The 25393-nt window shown below is 40.2% G+C and overlaps 1 protein-coding gene across 4 annotated transcripts in view; it reads right to left on the bottom strand.

The window, feature by feature from the left end:
* Positions 1–25393, bottom strand: part of TTC7A (tetratricopeptide repeat domain 7A) — a 171622-nt gene that overhangs the window by 119651 nt on the left and 26578 nt on the right. For all 4 annotated transcript variants that reach the window (XM_017811687.1, XM_017811688.1, XM_017811691.1 and 1 more), the window contains 5 exons: positions 21528–21606; positions 18454–18614; positions 17969–18032; positions 7848–7985; positions 7336–7419 (listed from right to left, as the gene is read on the bottom strand). In XM_017811687.1, coding sequence (XP_017667176.1) covers positions 7336–7419; positions 7848–7985; positions 17969–18032; positions 18454–18614; positions 21528–21606 — 526 coding nt within the window. The remainder of the gene's footprint in view (positions 1–7335; positions 7420–7847; positions 7986–17968; positions 18033–18453; positions 18615–21527; positions 21607–25393) is intronic.

Here is a 25393-nt window from a genome sequence, read left to right as displayed (position 1 = left end):
GAGAAGGAAGGAGAAGATACCTTCCCCTAAGTAATTACAGCAGCCATGGTTTTGAATCCTTTAAGGGAGTAAAATGTAAAGAAAAACAACTATCCAAATACAGAACACAATTCTCATTCCCCATTTACTAATTCAATAATGAAACATGAAGACAATACTCCTCAAAGATTCTTGTACATGAGGTCTTGCCATCAGTTATGATAAACTCATAGATGCTGCCCAAATGCTGGTTTTCCTAGCTTACTCCAGCGTAATTTTCTTTCCCCTCCTCTGCTCTCTCACTATACCAAAGCAACAAAAGAAGGATGTTAGGAACTTGTTTCATATGTAAAAGAAAGAAGAATTCCCAGACAGTAAATCATGCCAGACAAACTTTGACACGCTATAAATAATTGCTCTCCCCTTGCAAAGGTTCCAAAGACTTTTCTAGTTTTTTTGCTTCTTTGGCAATACTTTTTAGCCAGAGGGAAAAACTTTTCACCTCACAGTGGTGGTTTGGTAGACAACCTCATTCCCAATTCACCTGGTAGTTTAGTAGAGATGAATCTCCACAACCAGTACTGCTATATTTCTAGCATCATCCTACCTGACTTTAAAAACTGCATTATTTCAAAGGGATTATGGGGAAGGAGAGGAAATCTTTCATCACTATACAAGAATTAATATTCCCTGTATCCTGGGATTCACAGACATTTAACTATAAATGACCTTGAACCAACACAGAAAGATGACAATGTGAGCCAGCAATTGAGAACTCTGGAATTAGTTGTTCTAGTGTTACTCTTCAACTGAATTCGGAGATTTCTGTGAACCCCTCAGCATTAACATTATTCCCCTAAGATATTTACTTCTCTTAACACAAGGACCAATTCTCTCCCTTTTCTTTTACCTCATGTTTAGCAAATTACAGCATTGGAGTTAAGCAGCTTCCAACACAACCTCTTAAAAGTACCTCTTAAATTCTAAGATCTATAAGCATACATTTGTCCTTGACAAACACCTCACTTCACACTTTCTGTCAAGGAAAGAGAGTTAAGCCTGAAGGTAATTATATAGCCCACCTAGGTATTCTGCTTGACAGCCAGGCATCTTAGGAAATTTCCATTTTTTGTCCTATCTACAGCATACAGGCGAACTCCCTTCTAATCTTTCCTTTGCGCCAAACGAAACCAAACTATTGAATATCCTCTAGATAGCTGACCTTTGTAACACGATCTTTAACCAATGGATGTTCAATATTTTAACTTTCGTTCCCCAGCAATGCTATTTAAGGAGCCATCTGAGGCCTCTGTTGCTCCCAAGGTTCCTGCCTGCAATACAAAGAGAAATGTACTTTTTTTTATGCCAGTTGCCTAGCAACAGCCTAAGCTTTTGCAAGGAAACCAACAGAAGGAACAGCCTAAATCATAAAATTTGTCTGCTGTTGCTGCAGAATTATGTATTAAATATATTTATAACTTTCCTTCTAACCTTCTGGAAAGCTGTATGTTGGCAGTACAGGCATGGCTGAGTCAAACTTGAAGCTCCTCGAAGCACTTAGAGACATCTGCTTTTGCTGCACTGTTTAAATAAGGGGAAGATTCCTTTTTTTTGGGTGCAACACAGATATGAGCAGCTCAGACATTAGCTTGTCATTATTTGGCTATGACCCGTATGTATTAGCAACTTGCTAAGGGCTCCAAAATCAAAGTTCATGGCTGTGTAAGACTGGTTTCAAAACCATAAAAATGCTGCCAGAACAAGCCCTGGGCAAGGCTGCAACATCTCCAACTGCTGAGCAGCCAAGGGTAGCACAGTGACACTGCAAGATTAGCTCTGGGAAGAGCTGGAGCCTGCTCCCTCAGAAACACAGCTGAATGACATAAGCCAAGGAGGATGCGATTATTTTCCCTTGTATAACACAAGACACCTCTTGAATCGTTATGTGATTAAGAAAACCATTCAGGTAGACAAGCATGACGATTTTTTCCTCTGTGCCTTAAACACGAACAAACATAAAGGGTATGAGCAGAAAGGAGCACTTCATGTAATTGAAAGCTGCTTTATCTGCCTGCTTTTGCAAGGTACCATGCTTGGAGCTTATATTCCTTACTGCCAAGCCTATCTATCTATCTATCTATGTGGTAATGTTGACCATTGTTCCTATGGTGTCCTCAGTATGGGCTATCAGGGGCTGGGGGTGATGAGCAACAATGCAGCTGTTTCTGAAGTCACACAATTGCTATCCTCAAGGCGAGCACTGAGCTGACAATGTTCCCAGGGGCTGGAGAGCTTTGTGCCAGGCACCCCTGGAACACATCAGCAATACAAGGCCTGCTGAACACAGCCCTTGCCTCCAGGTACCCACTTCCAGCTCCACTGAGCTCTCACAGAGGCTTTTCCCCACAGACCCTTTAATTGTTCCTGAGCTCTTCTTTAGTCACTTTTTGATGCACTTCATCCCCTCAAGGAGTATACAGTATGAGGGGTAAAAGCAGATTATCCTCTCCTAGCAGATGCTCCAGCCTTCCTTCAGCTGGCTAAGGCTATATTGCTACCCACCCCTCCTCTCAAAAAACACACATCCCAAAGCTCTTAAGTCACTAACCAAATTGTGTTGTGGGGGTTTTTTGAGCAGAAACATTAAACGTGAGCGTGAAAATTCTTCTACGCACTCCATACACCAAACAACAATAAACATTCACTGGACATGAGAGATTAAGACTCATGAGAGTTGAATGGCTCAGTCAGGGCACCCAGCACTTTTAGACAAAGTAGACTCATTGTTCACAGAAGAATTTCACAGCTATCCTTGAAGAATCTCTCCCTCACTACCCCTAGGAAAACAGCAAATCATTGTCACTAAATACAAATCTCATCTCCTTGGGTAGTAGGTAAAAGAGAGGCATTGGTGTTGCCTCATGTTGTTGAAGGCACATATTTTCACAGTTTATCTTTCCCTTAAGCAGTTTGACAGGTAAAAAAGACACAATGCAGATCTAGAAGACTTTCTTAAATACCATAAATTTAACCTAGTGCCCACTCACGATGCACTGCTGAATCTCTACTCCCAGAGAACTCCAGTGACACTTGGAACACCAAGGCTAGGTCCTGTGTGAGGGTATTAGGTGTGGAAGGGGACAGAAATCTGAACAAGGAACATGTAACTGATCCAACTGGTCCAAGGCCAATGAAATGCTTGTGAGTGCACAAGGACCCTATTTCACATCCCTTGTGCTTGTAATACATCATCTAGACACTATGACAATTTTGCCTCCAACTTCAGAAATGTTGGTAGAGCTCCTAGTCTGCAGGAGAGCTGTGTGTTGGTAACCTGCATGACCTCCAGTGGAAAGTGTTTAGCTGGAAAGCAGCAGCACAGAACAAGTCTGCCCCAAGTAGCTCTCTTTCTCTTCACCACTGTCAAGACTACAAAGTCATCTCTACTCTGTAAATGAGAGTTTGGTCCTTCCTTTCCCCATGCTGCTGAATACTGGTCACTTTTTCAAAATCTTGAGACAAACAGATGCAACTGTCTGCACTCATTTTACTCTGGCAGCAGGACAGTGGCTCATCTCACTGCCTGAGGACTCTGCCAGATGGCATCCGGCTATCATACCACTCGCCAATCAGGCTCCAGCCTGTCCATGCATGGCAGCAGAGCCAGGGAGCTGCTATGCCCACTCAGCCTCTAGCTGTTGTATTACCACATTGCCAAGGTTATTACCAGCGGAAACAACTTAAAGCATCTTTGAAGAACTCAGCATTCAGTTTTCCAGCACTACAAGAACAAGGGTACAGCATTAGACTAATTTAAACCTCTTTTGCCTATCCAGAACTGCACTTGGTGACACAGGACAACTATCACCATGTCTTTGCCATTGTCTAGGGTTTCTCAGCATTTCATCTAAAATTGCCTACATAAGTCTTCCAAATGTAATGGTGGATTTCAGTAATTTAAGTATACATGCCTTCTTTGTTTAGAGAATATACAGCTCAGTATAACAGGCATTTCTAAGAACGGGTTAAAAAACAACCAGACCGCACCATCTTTCTCATTATGCAAGTTGCTGAGAAACACAGGAAAGTGAAATTGCTGTTACTTCATTATATCCACCACTTAAATGGATAAAAGACAGACAGGAAGGTTATGCTTCTCTGAGTTTTTTCATTCACTGTTTTAGAAGCCCCAAGGCCTGCAGGAACTTACTGAAGTGATGTGCCTATTTTTGTTAAGACACATGCTTTTCAGAATAATGTGTAAACTCAAGCCTACATGCAGTAATGAGCCTAGGTGACTGGCTTGACATTGACTGATCACTTGTGAAAAATGACAATCACCATTTGGCAATTTTTGGCTGGCAAAGGACTAAACGACTTCGAAACTCGACTTGATTGACTTAATCTGAAGATGAATAAACAAAATAAAAGTAACACTAGTTAAATTCAGTGTAGAATAGAAGGTAAGATAGGATTTTACAGCACTTTCAAGAAGGTCAAAATGTGAAAATCCTAAAAACATATTAAAAAAAAAAAAGATAAACCAAAGTTTCCAGCATTTACAGCTTGATAGAACTGTTCCTGTTGTGCCCAGGATTTATGAGCATGATTTGCTGTAGTGCCGAACGAGTAATGCTGCAGGATGTGAGATTTCATTACCAAGAAATGAGATCAGGAATTGGCTGTGACTGAGACAGGTGAAAACAGATCTTTACCTATAAAAGCTCAAGTGTACTCTGCATTCTGCAGTCTAGACAGACCACACTGTTTTCTCATCAGTTCTTTCTGCAACGCTGGAGCACTTACTTTTAAATGAACTCTGTCCTGCTATCAAGCTCCAAAGCAACATAAAAATGTATGCCACATTTCCCATTAGCAAGATGACGCATTGCAGAGTATACAACAGGAATCCTCAGGGAATACTTTGGGATTAGAAGCGAAATACTGCACAGATGGGACTGCTGGGTAAGGGAATTCCCTCTGACCTATATAGGGCTCAGAACATTTAGAGCTTTTACATCAACAGGCAAGATTAGGACATTTTACCTTGTAAATATTTAAAGTACAGGCAAAAAGACATGACATACTTGAAAATCTGAAAAGACAGAGCAGTTATAGAGATGGATACTTGTGTTGCCATTTTTTTTTTTTTTTTTTTAAAGTACCATATATTCAGTAATTTCTAGGGAAGGTGAAGAGGTATGCAGACATATAGGGACAGGGACAGAATTGCCATACAAGTTATTAGAAGGTAAAGATCAGGTTGCATTTCTAATCATCATACTAACCTATGACTGAACCACAATTATTCTCTGCATACACTCACTCTCAACCATTGGCAGTTAAAAATCTAGACTTGCTCTCCAGCAGATTACTAGAGCTACAGCATTATCTGCTGTTGAGAAACAGGCCACACAACTTGTAAAAAGCCAATAAAGCTCCCAGACAAGCCCTGTGTTTATGGGAAGATACTGTGTCTTTCCACCATAGCCCATGTAGTCATTGTCCTCAGTATCAAGAGATCAGGTATCCGGAGGATTTGTAAAGACACAGAGGGCAGGACTGTGCTAACTCCAGCTGAATGCCAAGGAGAGCTGGAGATGACTTGTAAACCCCCGACCTGACATAGACCAGTGCAAGGTATTAGCACTATGTCATCAAGCTCATTGTTTAAGGATTCCATTAGTAGCTTCAGGTTTCCTTATACATGATTGAGTCTAGCCATTGTTTTCATACTTGGAATTGGATTTTGAAATGCTTGTACTGAACTTCTGTAGGAATCTGCAAGGTTCTTTCTGTCTAAATATCTCCCTTCAGCTCCCTGCTGATCTAATATGTGTTGCCAAAGCTTTAGTATCTCATAAATCACCTCTATCTGTTCTATTCAAAAAGAGACAACTGTAGAGTTCCACAACAGAGTCAAGAGTGTGCAAGGTCCCACCGAGTACACCCCTGGTGCCTCACAGAGGTGGCACTACATATTTGCCCGGGGTGTTCTACAGATGCTCAATGATGCAGGCTCCACACAACCTCCACAGGGCAATCTTTTTCCAGTGTTCCACTATCCTTTTTTGCCTCTTAATAGGACACATGAATTTGTGTTGCTGCAACTGGAAGCCATCACATCTTGTCCTAACCACCACAAACAAGATTAACCCCTTCTTTTAAGAGCTCTTGAAGACTTGTTTCTCTTAATCATTTCAGTCTCTCCACAGTCCTGCTTACTGTACCCTTAGCCATATTTGATGGTCTTTATTAGACTTTCTCTTGGTTTTCTGCCATTTTCTTGAAGTAAAATGCTTAACAACTGACAGTCTTCCAACATAAGGCCTTGCCTATGTTCACAGAAGTCAAGGAATCCCTTCAGACATTTTCAAAGTTTTGCAGCCACTTATACATCACAAGATGACAATTTCTTTACAAAAGCACACCACTGCAGATTCATCTCCCATTTCCATGCCAAAGCCACTGTTTCCAGCTCAGCTTATACGCATAAAAGGACTGTAGTACCTGCAATGTGCCAGATGACTGCTAGTTGGTGGTCTCCATGGATTCCTGTACACTGCATGGGCACAGAATATATGACCACATTAAGTGGTCTACCAGTGCATAGCATCAATTCGCTCATACCTCTAAAAAGTGGAGGTGGGGACTCCAGGAAGGTTACATTTTGTACCATCTACATTTCTTACAGTAAGTCCACTCTTTTAACACTAATAAAAAACCAGCTCCTGCTGCCACTGCCTAACTTTCACAACCAGATTTCAGCCATCTCAATGTTTACTGATAACTTTGACAAATATACTAATTTTAAAACAACACTTATACTAAAACACATGACCATTCCAATATTCACACATGCTTTCTTTTTCTGAAGTTTATTTTGCACCGAGCATTTCAAAAATATTAAACCTTGCAAGCTCTCTATGACAAAACATTAACATTTCCTTGATCATATGGAGAAACTGCAGCTTAAGTCAACTGCCCAAAGACACAGAGTGAGTTGAGTTTTAGACATCAGTTCTTTCTTGTACGAAGCACAACATTCTCTGTTGAACCTGCAGAGAACGGACAGCTGTATAACACTTAGCATCCTGCACGGATGCACAAAACCCATTTTCTCCCTGATAATGAGAAACAAACATGACATGGAAAGAACACTACTCAATACCAAATGCATGCACCTGACCACAAAGTGCAATCGGAGACTAAAAGGAGAGCACTGTCCTTCAACATAGTTGCCTGATGGCCCCTACTCTCACAAAATACATGGATTTGCACATTCAAACAAGTAATCTAGATACACTCAGCCAGAGGAAAATGTGCCCTTTCTAAGTCCTTCAGTTTGAACCTTACCTTTCCACAAGCTACCATGGACAGGGCAAGCTGGTACCAGAGGTGAAACTCATCAAATGCAAACTTCATGGCTCTCTCCAAGCACTGAGAAAGAAATGACAAGAGAAATATCAGAATTTTCTTTATTTATTTTCCTCATTATACCTTTCATCAAGACTGCTGCTTGGGTCAGGAAACAATCTGTTGTGGCCCAGGACCCAGGTGTTTTTCGGGGGTTTGTTTTTTGTTTTTTTTTTTTTAAGACACCATTTTCCTCTTCTCAGTTAATGGGACTTGCTAGCATACCTCATCACCTCAAATGGCAGCCACTTTGTTCAAGTGCCCACACAAATTATGTCAATGTCTCAAAAGTTCTGTGTGCGCTTCATGCCTGTGCTGCCACAGGTCTGCAGCTATTTCTACTAATTGCCAACTGGTGTGCTTCATTTTCATGTTCCCCATCAAGTTACTGCAAAGAGGGGCTTTGCCAGCACGTTTCAAGGGGCAGCTGAGGCAGAGTGCGGAGGAGGTACCTCAGACAGCATCACATACTGCCCTCTTCTGCCCAGTGTGATGCTGAGGAGGTCGTAGACTGCAGAGGCATCCTGGAGGCTGACGGCTCGGTCATCCTGCTGGTCTGGGGCTCGGCTGATCACTGCGTCCCGGTTTGCCTAGGCACAGACACAAATGAAGCATCAGACTCCAAAAGAGAAAAAGAGAACTGACTCCTCCACAGCAAGCTACACCCATCACCCATAACATTTTGTTTAATATCATCTCAAGATTTAAAAGATTTAAAAAATCTAAAGATTTTTTTTTTTTTAAATTTATCCTAACTTAAGGGAGGTGCTTCCACAGAGGTATTTTATATCCACATGAAGCAAACTCAAGAAGATAGCTCTACGTACAGAAAGGAACTGCAAGGAATACCTCATCTGGAGTTGTGTCGCAGAATTACAGCATTATGAAACAGACCTACCAGATCCCATTTCCTCAATAATTAGAAATTCAAGGCCATCCTTAAACCATCTTCCTTATTTCCTCAATAATTAGAAATTCAAGGCCATCCTTAAACCATCTTCCTTATTACTTCAATTACCTGCAACTGCAATAACTGCTTCCATGGTTGATAATTTATCTTCTGTGTCCACACTTGATTTCTTCACAATTGTACGTGTTTTTGTTGTTCTTTTCTGCTACTGACTTTTCATTTTTTAATTTGAGCAGGTTGCCTTTGGTAATCAGATTTGTCTGTCATCAATTTAAAGCAATTAGTGGTTTGGGCAATGCAATACCAAATTTTTTTTATAATATATGTGTTAATTTTGCTAACCTATCAGTGCATCACTTGGCCTAGATCAGGAAGAAACACTACTTTTGACAGAAAATAATCAGTTTGAGTATTTGTGAGGATGTCCCAAAATACCACATGCCACAGACTCAGATTTAACTCAAGATCCCAGCCCTCCGTGTTTTTCAGAACACAAAGGGAAAGATTACGATCCCAGAGTAAACTGAAATGCCCCTCTAACTTCCAAATGCAGAGGACCTCACCCAGACTGCCCAGCCTCTGAGAGAGGGAGTGCTAGATGCCACCAAGCCCTAGCACCTACTTATAGCACAGACACACTGCCCTGGGCTCCTCAACTGAAAGGGGTGCAACATCAGACAGTCAGGTCTAGACATCTAAAAGATCAGAAAAATTAAGAAAATTGCCAGCAGTTTCACCTCAGGCAAAGACAAACAAAATGTTCCCTCCCTGAAACAGAAAGGTTATGAGATTTATTTTATAATATTTACTACTATAATCTTACATCTATTTCTTTCTAATTGTAGGGAGATTTTTTTTTTCCTAAAAAGTTTAAACATGGGAATTAAGTGTAATAAAAATTTCCAGAATATGCAGCCCTTAAAGCCCACACATACTTCATTATGATTAAGCTGCAGCTGTTTCATCATGATTTTATCTGTGTAATGCCCCAGTTCCAAGCACTCTTCATCACAGCCTCTAGCCGAGACTGCAAACACAATTACTGACAACTAACACAATCACAACCAAGACCTAAATGGTGACTGCAGTTATAGGCAAGCTGACAGATCAGACTGTCTAGTATTTGCACAAATGAACTTACACCAACTCCTGCAGCCACAAAAGTAGTTTTCTTTTTCATGCAAAAGACATAATTTGTGATTAAAAAAATAGTTCAGAACAACAGGTTGCATGAGAGGGTGAAACCAACTTCAAAGAGATAATCCTGCTGTCACATTACAGGAGCACAGCTTGTCTACCCTTATTAGCAGAAATAAATAAGAATAAAAAAATTAGATGTTTAAGCTCCGCTTGGATTTAACACAAGACTGCTACTTTAAAAGGAAAAAAGGAGTTAAAGTAAAGGCATATACCAAAGGATCCTCATTGCCAAGTGAATCCTCCTACGTAGATACAATAGCACTAACAATTTTTTCTGCACTGGTTACATTTTTCTGACAATTGTTTGTAGAAAACAGCTACTGAGATAGCACCCCCATGCTCTGTAATCTCATCATCAACCTCCCATTAGAATCAGCTATAGTCTGATGCCTTTTTGGGTATCCATCTAGTACCAAGCCATGATTTTCAAGTGGATACATTAGCACAGACAGAAAACTGATAGAACCGATGACTGCACATTTAGTTCTGCCACAGATACTGGTACTAGAGGGAAGAACGCACCTCAATCCTGCAAAAGCAGGAATACAGGACATATTACAAGGATGAAACATTCTAAAATTGCAGTCATACTGAACATAGTGTACATATCGTACTTCACCCAAGCAGTTAGCAGTTAAAAACACCATATCCACAGGCATGATGAATATTCTTTCCATGAAGGTCATAAACCTGATGATTTTGCTCAAGCTTTCAAATCTCAAAGCCACAGGTCATCTCTGCAAACTATCACTCTCTATGCTTGCATGCATAAAAGTTGCCACTGGCAAATTCATCATTACTTCTATCCCAACAATTTTTTTAATGCTGACTCTATTTACAACTGCTAATTCCAGCTACTCTAAAAAAAAAAATTAATCAAGAAGAGCCCTCACTATCACAGAGACACAAAAAAAAAACCAAACCACAAACCAAAAGGTGCAAACCTCCTAAGAAACTAACTGAATGGTAGCAAGAATATGGAGTGTGTCTAACACAATAATGTAAATACCAACCCAAAGCTCGAGGTATAATTTACTACTGCAGTGTTACATACAGGAGGGCAGAGAAGGGAATATGAATCACTATTTCCTGAAACCCACTCAGGGAAACTGGCATGTTTCTGTGGCCTGCCTCTCACAGAAGGAAGTATGCTGTGACCCAGATAACTATTAGGAGGGAGATTTTTTTGTCTTTACCTATGTTTATGTTTTTGTAAATGTTAGTTTTATCAGTGAGAAATCCTGACAGTTGCTGGTGCAGAGGATTTGTAGGGTTACTGCAACACAGCATACACCAGTTCTGGCGGATGGGGAATTTTACTTAGTGAAATGTATAGAGATACTTCCTTTTGCATTTGAGAATACAAAAATTCTAAGCTATTTACACCAACATTTTTTCAGTACCTCTGTGTCTGTTGTTTCAGACACTAATTTTCCTGAACACAAATGGAAAAAAGGTTATTTGTAGAACACTGGTCTCAAGCAGTGTATCAATAACATAAGCAGCAATTTCAATTTGTCCTACCACATTACTTCCTCCTCCACTATAAGCAGCAGTAAAACACAGCTACAAATACATTTTTAACACCCCCAGCATGACTATTCCATTTAAGCTGTTCCCATTGTCACGCAGACATGCCTCACAGTACAAAAGCAGGATGGAGAGAGATGATGAGTCACACCATCAAAAGAACCTCTTTTCAAGACTCTTTTGAGGGATGGAGAAGGTCACTAATGCTACCAACATAAGTTTCACCATCAGGAGTTAGTGTTACTTGCATTATACAGAGCAAAAATATACACTCAATGCCTCTTTATTTGAGATACTCCTTGGTAATCAAGCAACCCAGAGACACATGGCATTTGTATATTTTGGGATGCATTAGGCACAATTAGCTGTGCACGTAGTGGGTCAGACATCACACCAGTCCTATCTGGGGAGACTGGACACATTTCATAGTCAGCCCTGACACAGGACAGCGAGCATCTTCAGCCCTCCCTTTCCACAGGCCAGTGACACAACCCATCTGCAGGCCACACACCCCCAGAAGGTTCCAGCCCAGGCTGGTACCCCTGAGCTAAGCAGCATTCAGCCACTGTGTCTGCACCGTGCCAGATGCCCAGCTCAGGTGTTCAACCTGACAGGGCACAGAATCAGCTGAGGTTAGCAGGGCTGTTCAGGTCTGGCTCCAAACCGCAGCAATACCACCATATGGGACTTTCAGACCTATGCTGGCCCTGAAAGCAGGGAAGAGACCTGCCTTTCTGGGCATCTGCAATGTAACTAACAACCCAGCAGAGCTACAGACAGCGTCTACCTTCCTATCCACATAGGCAATATATTTACCTTCAAACTAGATAAGCCATCTATCCACAGAGGATTTGCGGTGTATCAACGACCCTTATTTATGGCATGTTTATTTCACAAAGAAAGGAAAAGAGCCACAGCAAATCCAAACAGCCATTACTTCAGCAGTTATTACGCACGCAGTTACGCAGCAGAAAATTAAATTTTACCACAGTACAAAGATGTGCTTCTTAATAAAATGTCAAGCAATCATACGAATTACAATAGAGCATATTCCATGTAGCAGCCCCTTCTCACAGCAATTAGCTATGAAGTATCCTTTAATTGCTCACTTTGAAACATGGCTCCCCCTGCTTTCTTCCAAAGAAGAAAACGAAAGCAATTAAAATCTTTAATGAGTGCCTGCTGCCTGCCCCCTAATTCATGGGCATTCGAATGTTTAACTTGTGTCTTTCCATAATAGACATAATTGCCAGATTCACTGCAACCCATCTATACAGAACGGCAGCATGTTTTACACAGTGTACTGTAATAATGTAATTGGTGTGATTCAATACTAGCATTAAGAGAGAAAAACAAATGCTATGCATGTAAGACTGACAACAGGCCTTCGAAATCACACAATTGATGTCTTTACTGCTAAGAACTGAAAAATATTTAGCCCATATCCTTTGGGTCTCCGTTCTGGCTGTTCTGCCTGTATTGCCAACAAAATGAATTAATTCCTCACAGTGGCAAGAACCGATGCAATGGAAGAAGCTATGGACTTCTTGCTTTGGTTATTGATCACCTCTACACAGCACCTGAAGGCTTCCTTCACCAATATACACAAAGAAAATATTCAGGGTTGACCTCGAAACTGCTGTGAAAATGGGAAGTCGACTGAACAGTGAGGACACATCATGCCCCAGGAACTCAACAAAACTCCTCTCACAGAGATACCACAACTTGTTCCACTTAAGACAGAAGCATAGTGAATGAAAACGTAGCTCTTGTGAACTATATGGCATCTGTCTCATTTCTGGTAAGCAACAGACCACAAGTTACTGGTGCCCAATTCAGATGTCTCAGCAAAACAGCCTATTATTACTGTTTAACCAATATGACCATATAGATATATCTTTTATGTTTCAGGTGTATTTTAATGCCTTGTACTGTAACAGAACTAATTCTGGAAACATCACCGAAAGCAAGACAGACATACCCACCCATCCAGAAGCACCCAACAACCCTACATACAAGGAAGAGAGAAAGAAAGGACGGACGTTTGTTTATGGATACTGTTTTGTAGTCATCTGGATTTAGAGAGCTATCTTCCAAGAATTTACATCCCCCTTGCAAGTTTTGAAACAAGACTTCCTACTGCAAAGCAGAAGAAAAAAGCTCTCTACTCTGCCTCAAGTAACTCACATTAAAACTATTTATTCAAAAGGCAATTAACAGAGGTAGTGTATTTCCCACCAGAAACATCCTGCAATCCATCTCTGCTGGTCCCAAACACTTAGCCTTGCCTTGCAAACCAGTTAAAGAGACAGTCAGATTTGCTATTGTAAGTGCACAACTGTGATTTGGCAGGAGGGGGCAATCCCATCCCCAGTTGTCTCTTTCAGCTGCCATAATCTGACAGCCCTCAAGAAAATATTAGTGATGGTCATCTAGCTGTTGTATCATCACTGGTCTTGGCACCACTCAAAAATAACAAACAAACAACAAAGAATCTCCACAACCTATAAAAGCTACAAGAGATTATTCTCCTTTGCCAAGACTGTTCTCCTATAGAACTAGGAAATGGAGAGCTAACAGGTTTTAATTATTTCTGTGCTTAAAAATACATGAGTTTAATCTTATTCTATTAAAGGCATGCTCACAGCCATGAGTTTGTTCTCACCAGTAAAAAGAACAGGACAAGTCCCAGTATCTTACTTCCCCCTCACCATCTGTTCCATGCTCTCAGGCTCTCCAAGGTCAAATCGCCTTTAGGGATTCAAATCAGAGATAAGATGGGGATGACATTTCTAATCTTTGTTACACAGGCACAGAATTTATTAGTTTTGGATACGAGGAGCTTCATTTCCAGTATGAGTGAAGTGAATACAGAGCCAAAAAAAATAATCCATGTTACCTGGTATGTTTGGTGGATCGCATCAGCCAAAATCCCCTGTTGTAAGAGACAGCACTGAATAAAGGGATTTCAGATGGTATGCTGGACCTCAGATTCAAGAGGGGAAGGTTTCTACATAAACTAAGAACTTTTTCTTTTGGGTTTTTTTTTGGTGAGTTTTTTTTTGAGGGGCGGGTTAACCTCAAAAGTAAACACAAAAAGCAATAGAAAGTGTTCCATTCCTGGCTCTGAGAAACTTCTGGTTAACTTTAAGGGCAGTGCAGTCAATTCTGAATACTCTTGAGAACGGCTATTAAAATAAACAAAGCTGCAGCTAGGGGTTAGTCATGCCAAACCTCCTCTGTCTACCCCCTGCAATTCAAAGCACCAAAGTCCCTGATGGCGGAACCAGTACCGTTCCCACTGGTAGTGTAATGCAGAGAAATCACACTGCAGCAGGTCATGATATGTCCTCAGTTCTCCTCACAAACAGTTATCACTGTTTTAGCTGGGCTAAATGCAGTAAGAAAGAGGACTAATGGTTTAAAAATAGACCAGTCCATTTTTTTCTAGTATGTGATATGAATGCATCATTCTACCACAGCCTGAGTTTGTAAAGGCTGTCACCAGCTGGCCTTCTCGGTCTGAAGGAGAGCATTTTCATCCTTTCACAAACAGAGCCCATCCGTAGCATAACTTAGGCCATACAAAATGAATGATATGGTAGCAAGGAGGCCACAACTGCCCCTAAAAGACCACCCTAACTGTGGCAATCTTCAGGCTGCCTGATTTGTTTCACTAAATTCCTTCATGAGAACTCTGCAGCCAAAGACTGTGACTAAATAACAGCTGGCACAGAGGAGGAACATTTGCCAAGCTCAACAACCAGTATGATTTTCATTGTTTACTGAGACACCTTGGTTTACGAAAAAGGCTCCCATTTTTAACAGGACACAAAGAATACAGGAGGCAACTCAGTAGAGTGCCAGGACAAATCAGGCTACAAGTTTTCACTGTAAGTGTTGTTATATCCACAGAAGCATCTTCAAAGCAATGAAAGAAGCTACCATGTTATTTTGTCATCTGAAAACCTTTCACATACTTAGGCTCAGAGGCAGAGTGAGTGAAATACTGAAGGAACCCTTAACTGTCCCTTTAGAATATATTCTCATTTCATCCCACTAGAACATGCAGCATGGCTCTCTTGCAACGCCAGGGGAAGGGATAGGAAGAAATCACGAGCCAGAACCCTGCACCACTAAGAGCCAGAGAAGGCTTGCTGAGAAATAGGGTCTGTCTCACAATAGCCACAAGGCAATTTCCCCCTTTCCCCGTTACAGGAACAGTTCTACCTCCTCATAACAACTTCTAGAGAGTCACACAGATCCTGGTAAAGTAGATGTCAGCTTCACCTTAGGAAGGCAAGTCAAACAGAAAAATAGAGTGAATTTCAGCAGCAAAAGTGTCCAAGGTATATACTACTTGAAAGAGCTACCATGTTTCCTTTTCATTAAATTTATGACATATTTGCTTTGAGGTTCTCTGATGATTTATGCTCCTCCCCAGTACAACTTTGCTCTGTGTCCCCTCCACAGGCTGGCAATTCTGTCCATCACTCCCTTAATTTTTCCCCCCTCAAAGTCATTTTGGAGTGGCAGAAGTCACAAACAGGCATGAGAAGCAGCTGTTTGGCTTTATGGTCCTGTAAAAGAGTTACAACAGCACGGTTGCTCTTTGTCTGTTTAAAAATCAGACAGGCAAAGTACCTTTCTGGTGAGTTTTGCTCTGACAGAACACAGTGTCAGAGAGGCTGGAGAGCTCCCAGCAAGCCAACTTAATTGCATACTTCTGTTTCATTTTAAGGGGCTCATAATTGTAAATACTGAGAGAACACCTAATCCAGCCAAAATCCACGAACACCAACTATGTTGCTTACTGGCCTACAGAAACATATAATTATCACTTGCCGTTGACACTCTTTCCAGGAAGGAAAGTATATTTTATTCAGTTGTTAACATTATATTATTAGGGAGATGCCTGGAAATCTGCTTCTTTATTAACTCATTCCACGAGCTCCACTAAGTTGTTTGTTTTTGTCGAAAAAACCACCAAAACAAAAAACAAAAAAAAACAAAATTTCAAACAAACAACACATTTGTACATGAGAAAAATCACTAGCCTACAGCAATGCTGTTATGGAAAACATGTCTTATGTCATAAATTAAACAAAATTTTCCCTTCTTCATACCATAATAGTAAAACTACAGGAAAATATGGATTGCAAACTTATGTAAGAATCAGATTGCTCCCTCTGTTCTTCACTTAGGAAGCACATTCCTGTGGTTCCTAAGTGTATTTCTATACACTGGCCTGAATTTTATTTAGAACAATAAACTCATGGCAAGGCTATTGCTAATGCAAGAGGAAGACTCTAATGTTCCATTTCCCCGAAATCAGAAAGACAGTTACATGGTTCCTGCAGTGCTCTACTACAGGATCTTTGATTAAGTGTTTCATATGCAGCAGATCAGAATGCCTTGCATCTACCTCCAGAGAGTTCCTATATACTGGAGACCGCGCTTAAGCATACACAACCTTATTTTAACCTCGAAGTCAGCCCAGTAGTCTAGTTTCTATCAATAGCATTTTTTCACTGCTTTATCCATAACTTAGATAAAGGACCGGTTAGTTCACCATTTTACACACCAGTGGATAAAACAGGGATAACTTTCATTCTCCTCAGCAGAAGAAGATTGTAGAGTTCAAGGTCCTACAAGGCCTTTCTGACTGCAAGTCCAGTCCCCGAAAAGGCTGGAGTAGCCAGTACTGTTGATGCTCCAGACCCTCATCCTTCTGCTTGGATCAACCCTGACAAGCCACACTGACACAAGTCCTTTTGATTTTAATAGAAGTGCCTATGATACTCTACAAGCCCTCACTCCACTTGCAATTATGAAAAGCCCTTCTAACTGAAGAAAAGTCCTTGAAAACACAAAGCAGATGTACTGCAGAGGATTAATCTAGAAGGCATTAAAAAGCACACAGTAATACTCAGATGTACATGATACATGAAGTCAACTTAATATTTTGGGGTGGTTCTGCTTCTTCAATTTCTCCCCAAATTTTAAAAGCAAACAATATTAAATTGCCATGTCCTGAAGAAGTTGCAGCAACGGGGAAGGACTTGAGCCAGAAGAACCAGACAAAGAAAAACTGAAGGAAGCAAAACCCAAGAAGTTTCCACAGCACTCTTCAACTTGTCTGAAAGCTGTTTAAAAGTTTTTAAGAGGGTCACTGATGCTCCAAGGTTTTGAAATCTCACTTTGAATTACAAGTGACCACACTGTATTTAAAGCAAAATACACATTCCTCATATATTTTCAGAAAGCATTCCTTACACATTTTCTATGTTTGTGTCTTCTCAAAACATGAAAATTATCAAAGGTTACCATGCAGTTTTTGAAGCAGTTTGCCTGCTTTTAAATGGATTTTTTAAAGCCACCAATGTTATAAATAGAAGAATCTAATTATTTCAGTATAGTTTATCATGAATGTTTTTGCATGTGACAAAATTCCCTGTATCACCAGCATCAGAAACTGTCAAAGATCACTCAGGACTGAAACAGCTAAGGACTGCAGGCTAAGGCATGTAAGCACAGTACTGTATCCTGCAATGCCAGACAGTGGGTACCACCATCATTCCTGGCTTTAGGCAAGGCTCCCTTCCTCTCATTCTTGATCCATAAATCCACAGAGATGTTTTGAATGGAAACATCTGTCTACTGACAATGTATCTGGATGTCAGAACCTGCATGCAGCTATGATGAATGCAGTCACTTCCTCTTCTAGACAATTCCCAAAACCCTTCTCTCATGTTCCACTTAATAAAAATGGTCTCACTAATAAAAGAACAGATGGCATTTTCCATTCAGCATCCAAACCTTTGCTTCTGTTTATCCAGGGAAGACTGTAAACAAAACCAACTAGAAGACTTGACGTGGAAATGCCAGATATTACTTTCCACTATTAATATCACAAGCTTATTTTTGGCTTACCATAGATTCACTGATTAAGAGGAGAAGAAGAGCCTCTTCTACGTTGTCTTGAGGGCAGTACACACTGAAAGATAGAACACATTTTTCTGAGGAAGGTCAAGAGTTATCCTGTCAGCCTCTTTCTCATTTCACAGGAGAAGCAGTAACTTGAAACATCTCATGTATAATTCATTTGCCAGGCAATACTTTCTTTTGCAGGTTTACACAATTAAAATATATCTTAGATGAGCTATACTGAACCATAAATGGATTACTTTAATTTCACAGCAAAGACAGCTATTTGATTGGATTTTCTTCTTCCTGGGGAAAAAAAAAATCCAACACTCAAAGTTTAAGTTTTATTTTTCCAGCAGACTTTTTGATGGGATGTTAAAAAACAAGAAGATACAAAACTACTACATGAATCAGTGACATAATTAGCAGTACCAACAAGTGTTCAAACCCCCTCCTCCTGACAATAAACTGAAATAAAAATGAGCGCTTACTTCTCTTCTGTGTACAGCTCAGGCCTCCGACAAAGAAGATTGCTAACATACGACTGATATTCCTTGTTCATGAACTCAGGAAGCGGATCAGATAAAGGGCTCCAGTAACAGTCTTCACTGAGGGAATGGAGAAGTACTTGGGCTAGCTGTTTAGCTGCAGTCTAGACATCAGTGAACAGTACAGAAAAAGACATCTATCAGAGAAGCCTTCTCCAACACAAAAGATTCACCCCTCCCCATGTTCCACCTTATGAAGGAGATGTACTACTTTTCAGAAGGTCAGAGAAGCTAAATCAGCTGCTAAAGTGTACAGAAGTGGCAGTTTCTTCCCTCCTCTGAAAAGGCCAGACTTCTGCGTTTACACGGTCTAGTTGCAATGTTGTGGGAAAAAAGTATCAAGAAAGCCTGACAGCAAGGGATGCTTTGGTGAACAAAGACAACCTCCTGCCACAGAGACTGCTGAGACAATCTCACTAAAGTCACTGTATTAGAGTATGATGACACTACACTGCACTCTCAGGCTCAGAATTTTGTATGCAAGTCTCAGACCAGAGGTTACTTTTATGTTAGGTTTAAAAGATCAACCTTTTATCTGTTAATACTGCTCTTCCTGTAGCCTTTTATAGGTTCATCTCAGTCCTGCTTCTCTCTTTCTGTTGCAGTAATGGAGGAAGGAACTCTATATTGAGACAGAGACATCATATGCACTTTTTTGACCATAAGTGGCTGAGGATCTTTAAATACTTGCTTTCCAATTCATACACACACTGGCAAACTGGGCCCAAAAGGGGGCAAATTTTGCAAAGTCAAGTTAAAACTATCTTTGGCATTTGTCCTTGTCTGCCACCCAACAAATCTCTGATTTTTTGCATTATAAATATATGAGCATACAAACAAGCTCAGAGACATCCAAAGTTGTGGTATCTTCTGTGAATTCTAAGCAGAATACCCACTGTAAGCTGTAAAGTAAATACTGTACAAAACAGAGGCAGGCTGAAACTTCAGCCTTTCTGTCCTAATACTTGTAAATAGTATTTTGCAACTTCTCTGACTATTGCATATGTATTTTATATGCAATTTACACTTTGAGATGTGTTAAAAGGCCACCAAGAGTCATTTTCTTTTAAATACCAGGACAGGTATGTTAGAAATCTACATTAGTAGGATCGAATAAATCACACTGAGGTTAAAGTTCCTGTTATCGATTTCAGAAAAATAACTTCTTTTGATGCAAAGCTCTTGATTTTCATTCACCTTACCCACCACACATGAATTCACTGCACTAATCTAAAATGCAACCACACTAGTGTGCCCAGTTTCTTAACAGCATAAAGGGAGGTTTCACACATGTACCAGTAAATGGCAGTGATCTGAATGTATGACCGTGTCTCAAAGAAATATTGTCACATACAACTCTCTGGAAACCCCAAGACTTTCCATGCACTTCTACTGACAAGTTACAGAAAGCCCTCTGTTTCTAACTAAGCTTTTCTATGCTTTTTATAGCAAATAACTATGAGCAAAATGGCCTAGGGCCCTGCAACATTAGCCAGTATCATTTTATCATCTCAATGTGTAATTATTCAGCCAGTTTTACCCTGAGGAGTCAACTCTCCTATGTTTTTTTCCTACAGTCTTAGGGGGGAAGGAAAATAATATGCCAGCAATAGAAAGATCTCTACTGGTTCACACAGAAATAGGAGTACAGTTTGTGGTAAGCCTTTCAAAAGGCAAGCACCAAATACTTCTAGTGTCTTTGATTTTAACATACAATACAGTAGCTGTGTAAATTAGCTTCACTCTTGTTTTGAATAAGACCAAACAAACCAGAACAGGCCAAGACTCTGATTTATGTTATTACTGCCTTTGGCTAAAAAAAGCATCATTATGCTTGAAGAACACTGTGATCCCACAAATTAAGGAAAAAATAAATCGTGTGTTTTACTTTCATGCTTGAAAAACTTGTTTAATTAAGAACGTTCCTCCCTTTGCCCTTTTGACAGCTCTTTAAAAAGAAATAAGAAAATGAAAATGTAACTTGCAGTAAAATAGAAATCCCAGGAAAAACTATTGAATGAACACCCTCAGAGTTTCCCTTAGGGAAAAATCCCCCAGGGGTATTGTACAGCTCTCCCCGGTCGCACAGGGACAGGAGCAACTGAGCCACATTCTGTTGTAATATAGGAGCAGATTAGACTCATTTCAGCAAAATGACAAAACAGGCAAGCATGAAAATACCCCTGAGCCCTGATCTCAGTTTGGAAAAGGATGCAACCATCTGAGTGGACTATTATTGAAGTCACCTCTTCTAATTCCCTGCACAAGCTTCCACGTGCATCTATATTCTCCAAAATGCTATGCAAACCCATGGCCCCCTCCTTTGCTGAACTTCTCTTGAAATTACATAAAACACAATGCTGAACCAAGCACAAGTTTAGTTGTAAGAATATCAGTGCTTTTAGGGCTGCAGAGCTCTTATTCACATTCTCAGTAAGACTGTTATTCTCTATGCTGTTGACCTTGTCACCTCCTGAGTAACTTCAGGACAAGATGTCTTAAAGGGGAGACAGGGAAGAAGCCGTTACAGGTTTAAGAAGTTAAACAGGCACATAAATAACTCTCTCCATGATTTCTTTACCAGAGGCATTCAGAATAAAAGGATGCATGCAGAATGCCAACACCAAAAACAAATTAAAACTATTAAAATCACTCTGTACTATATTGAGGAGGGTTTTACAGAAGGACTTCAGTCTAACAAAGCCTCGCTTGCTGCAAAAACCAGAAGTAATTAATGTTTCCACATGCAAATCCAGAAAGGTGTGCATGCACACAGTGAAACTGAGAAAGAAAACAAGACAACATCACCTGAGGACAGCACTGTAAAACTAAATACATCTCTATTTCTCTGGGGATCACTTGACACATCACTTCCAAAAGTAAAAAAAAAAAAAAAAAGAGAGAGAAAAAAAGGCAGCAATCAATTGAGGGCAAACATTTTTTTGCAACTGCAATGGTCAGTAGAGAGAATTCCTGCATACCAGACAGCCCCACCTTCCCATCTCCCAGCCCCTTACCATTTTGAAGGTCTGAGTAGCTTTTGTTTCCACAGTCCGTAGTATTTCTCGCAGACTCCTCATTCCTTTCACAATATTTCTATGGGGAAAGACAGAAAAAAAACCCCAAAGCATGAAAAACCCCCAAAACCAGCACATTGGAGACAAAATGCTTTTATGATGTGCCAACGCTTGGCAATAAACTTGATGTTCAAACAACCCATGAAAGAATCACTAATACTGAGTGTGCAGTAGCGAGACAAGTCACTCTGAGGCACAGACAGGACAATGGCACAGAGCAAGGCAGCGACTGTAGCATGCCTACTCCAGATGGCTTTCTAAGAGAAGATCACATTCACATTTGATGAACAGAGGGGACATTTGGAAGCCTTTCATAGCTCATATTTATAAAGCAGATGCTGCTCCTTAAAAGCGTCCACATCTCCTCTTCACACACACAGATTGTACTCGTTTGAATTATATTGAGCTTACGTGATGCTTTTAAATGACGATTCCTTTTAGGTGGTGCTTAAACGCCTTATGTCTGATGGTCCAAGCACATGACGAAAATACAGTGGTTTAAACAGTTTATTATAAGGCAGCTAAGTTGCAGTAACTGTCTGCAAGCACAGCTTAACCTGCAATAAGAGGGTTAGGCTAAAAAAAAAATAAAAATTAAAAAACCCCCAGAACACATTACTCTGCATACACCATGAGCGATTAAAGCTGACTGGTTGCCAAATGGTATCTTAATCATGTATCTGTGCACTCAGGAAGATGCAAGGAGGAAAGACTAAACACTGTACATGCTAGTTAACACACTGTCAGGCTACAAGCTGTTCAAGGCTAAGGACATGGCCCTACCACCACAGTAACTGCAAAATGGTTCAACGCACATTCATTGCAGGGTGGAAGTTACCCAAAGAAATACAGGCTATCAGAAAAGGAGCAATGTTGGACAAGAAAACAAAATAAGCAGTTGTACTGGTACATTAACTGTCACTTCAGCTTATCCAGGAGAATTTTCTGTGCAGAAGAAAGCTAAATTTCATTTAAAAAAAGCCATAACAATCTTTTCTGTCAAACTGATTAAATTTTGAAGGTAAGCAGTACAGACTGCATTTGTGCCTACTTTGATGTACTGCAAACCTTTCTGCACTCCAGAATCAGTGGCAAACATTTGATGAAAATAAAAGGTGATTATTTTGGGGGGCAGGGGGATAAAAAATGATCATGTTTACCGTGAATCTTGCCTACACAAAATGCCACCCTAAAGCTTCTGGTCATCAAGTCACAGAATCCAAATGCATGTGGTCTTACTTCAATACTCATCTCAATTTTAAACTGAGGTAGTCTGTAGATTACCTAATTGTAGGCAAGGTACATACCAGTAAGAAAGTAAGGCAAGAGTAAAAACACCAGAGACTTGCCCCTGTAGAGAAAGTCAGATGTTGTCTTTCTTTTTTTCCGTTCACTTTCTCCTAAGTAAAACACGTACTTTGAAATTATCAAGAGGAAAAAGCTCAAGGAAGTTTTTTTAAGTTGGTCTTTAATGCTTCAGCACGCTCCCCAGTTAGAGTCAAGATACCATGCGCTTTTTAGTGGGTCTAGAATAGAATATACCCACAAAGGTGCAGTTCTGGACATTAAACCGAGGAAAGCAATAAGTCATGTGGTGTTATTTACGCACGAGTAGTGACACCAAATCCAACGGAACTACTCACATGGTATTTACTATTAGACAAAATCAATAAATTCCCCTATATCAAAAAAATACACCTTCCCAACTGCTCTCCTTGGTTATTGAAAACTACCAGTATTTCCCCTGCATCCATGGGCTCCTTAAGAGGCTGGACAGAAGAGTTATGGTGTATAACAGTTTTACAACATTTTCAAAAATGCATATGTTCAAATTTCTTGTTAGCATAATGGTATTTGTCTTAATAAAGTGCCTATGAATTGCATTAACTACTATGAGAAAGAAGATTAGTGATCACTTGCAAAGCCAATTAATTTCACATTTGGCACATACTAAAGAGATGAAAAACCTACAGAATGTGATAAAAAGAGACATTTTCATTCCCAGAGAACTAGACTGCCATTACAGTTCCACTTTTTAGACAAGGCCACAAACCAAGTTAAGCTTCGTGGTAGAAACACCTTGCTCTGGAGGGAAGGGAAGAAGAAAAGGAAGGAATATCGACACATTGAAGTGAATGAAAGAATAAATAGCAAATTGCCAGGGCTGAAACCATGAAGCACACGACAAATGCCTAGGAATGCTTTCAACAAAAGCTAGGAGAGCAAAATGGGCAGTGCAGGAGGAGCACTGAGCACTCACCACCTCCTAGACAGATGCTCGTGTAGTCAGGTTCCATCAAAGAGCAACCACTCCATTCTCTGAGTTCCCAATTCCGAAACATGCAGAGCATCTGACAACAATATCAGTTCTACAGGACTGAGGATTTAGTGTGGCAGCTTCTATATTTTGAACTGTATCGAACATTATTGAACCATGACAGGAGACAGAGCACATCTGCCAGCATTCTGCAAACATACCTCACTACAGGAGTTTGTCTTTACATTTAACTGTTCCAAGCCAGGAGACCATCTGAGCATACATTTCATTTTGAGCAAATGAATTGCTCTACTTATAAGGAACTTACTGTCCCATTAATGGATGTCCTTTATATACTAGCTGTGCACTTGAAGAGAATTTTTTTAATTAGGGCCTGAAGAGGTTAACAAAATATTTATTTGAACAGAAATACATGTACATAGATGAGTGAATGAGGATTCAAACACAAAACCTCTGGCAACTCCTGGTAAATCCATCTGATCTTATGTAGTTCAGAAACTAGAAAATCTTGAGCCTCTGCAGAACCTGGATAGAGGACTACCTGGAAATCTCAGGTACTGTTGCCTCAAGCCATGGCATTAGTGAACATCAGATCATGGAAATTAAATGAGCTAGAAGAGTCCATAGGCCCCTATTGTAATGCTAAGATGCCAGAAATAGAAATGAGGAAGAACAGGAAGGGAAAAGCACATGATCATTAAACTGCTTTGGTTTAGCCACAGAAGTGGCCAGAGTGCCATTTAGAAAAACCATGATGAAATGCAGTTTAGTATTCAATCACAGTTAATCTAATAAAGAACAACACAGGCAATCATGGCCAGAACTGTGACAAAGAGCACCCTGAGAGTCCAGTCAGTCCACCCTGGCATGAAAATATGTTTTGTTTGTACAGGTACCCTGTTAATACAGAGTAATTAAACTAACAGTTCATGAATCAATGCAGTCATACTGCATTTATGCCATACAGTTTGGCTAACACTATACACAACATTTTAAGATACAAGGAAATAAAGAAATACACTGTTTTCTATGCAAATTTCTGGGGAAGAATATTGACAATAAACCAGAGAGCACAGAGGTCTGCAAAGACAGTCTCGCAACAACACAGACACCAGAAGATCATGTTCTTACCCACACTGATTTACTACTAAAACAATTAGCTGCTAACACATGGAACAGACCATCTTGAGAAGATTACATGGTAGTTTGCAGAGTCACCTCTCAAGGGTAGAGCTGTACCCAAAGCACAGAAACAGCAGCAACACCATTTCCTCTGCCCACCTCCTTTTGCATCTTTGCATCTCACCCAGGTTTCTAAAAAATCATACTCTTTCCTTAAACAGCTGTTCATGCATAGACACAAAAAACACCTGAAGAGGTAAGCCTCAGATTGCTATGAATAAGGTAAGACATAACCAGTAAGTACAACAAAGCACATTAGTTTCCTAATGGCAGCCTGTCTAACAGAGAGGGACGCTCAAAAAAAAAACAAACCAGCCCAATACAAAACAAAAGCTTAGCACTTATC

This window comes from Lepidothrix coronata, unplaced genomic scaffold, assembly GCF_001604755.1.
Source record: "Lepidothrix coronata isolate B3197 unplaced genomic scaffold, Lepidothrix_coronata-1.0 Scaffold33, whole genome shotgun sequence".
NCBI classification, from domain to species: Eukaryota; Metazoa; Chordata; class Aves; order Passeriformes; family Pipridae; genus Lepidothrix; species Lepidothrix coronata.
This window is presented reverse-complemented; position numbering and strand designations above follow the sequence as displayed.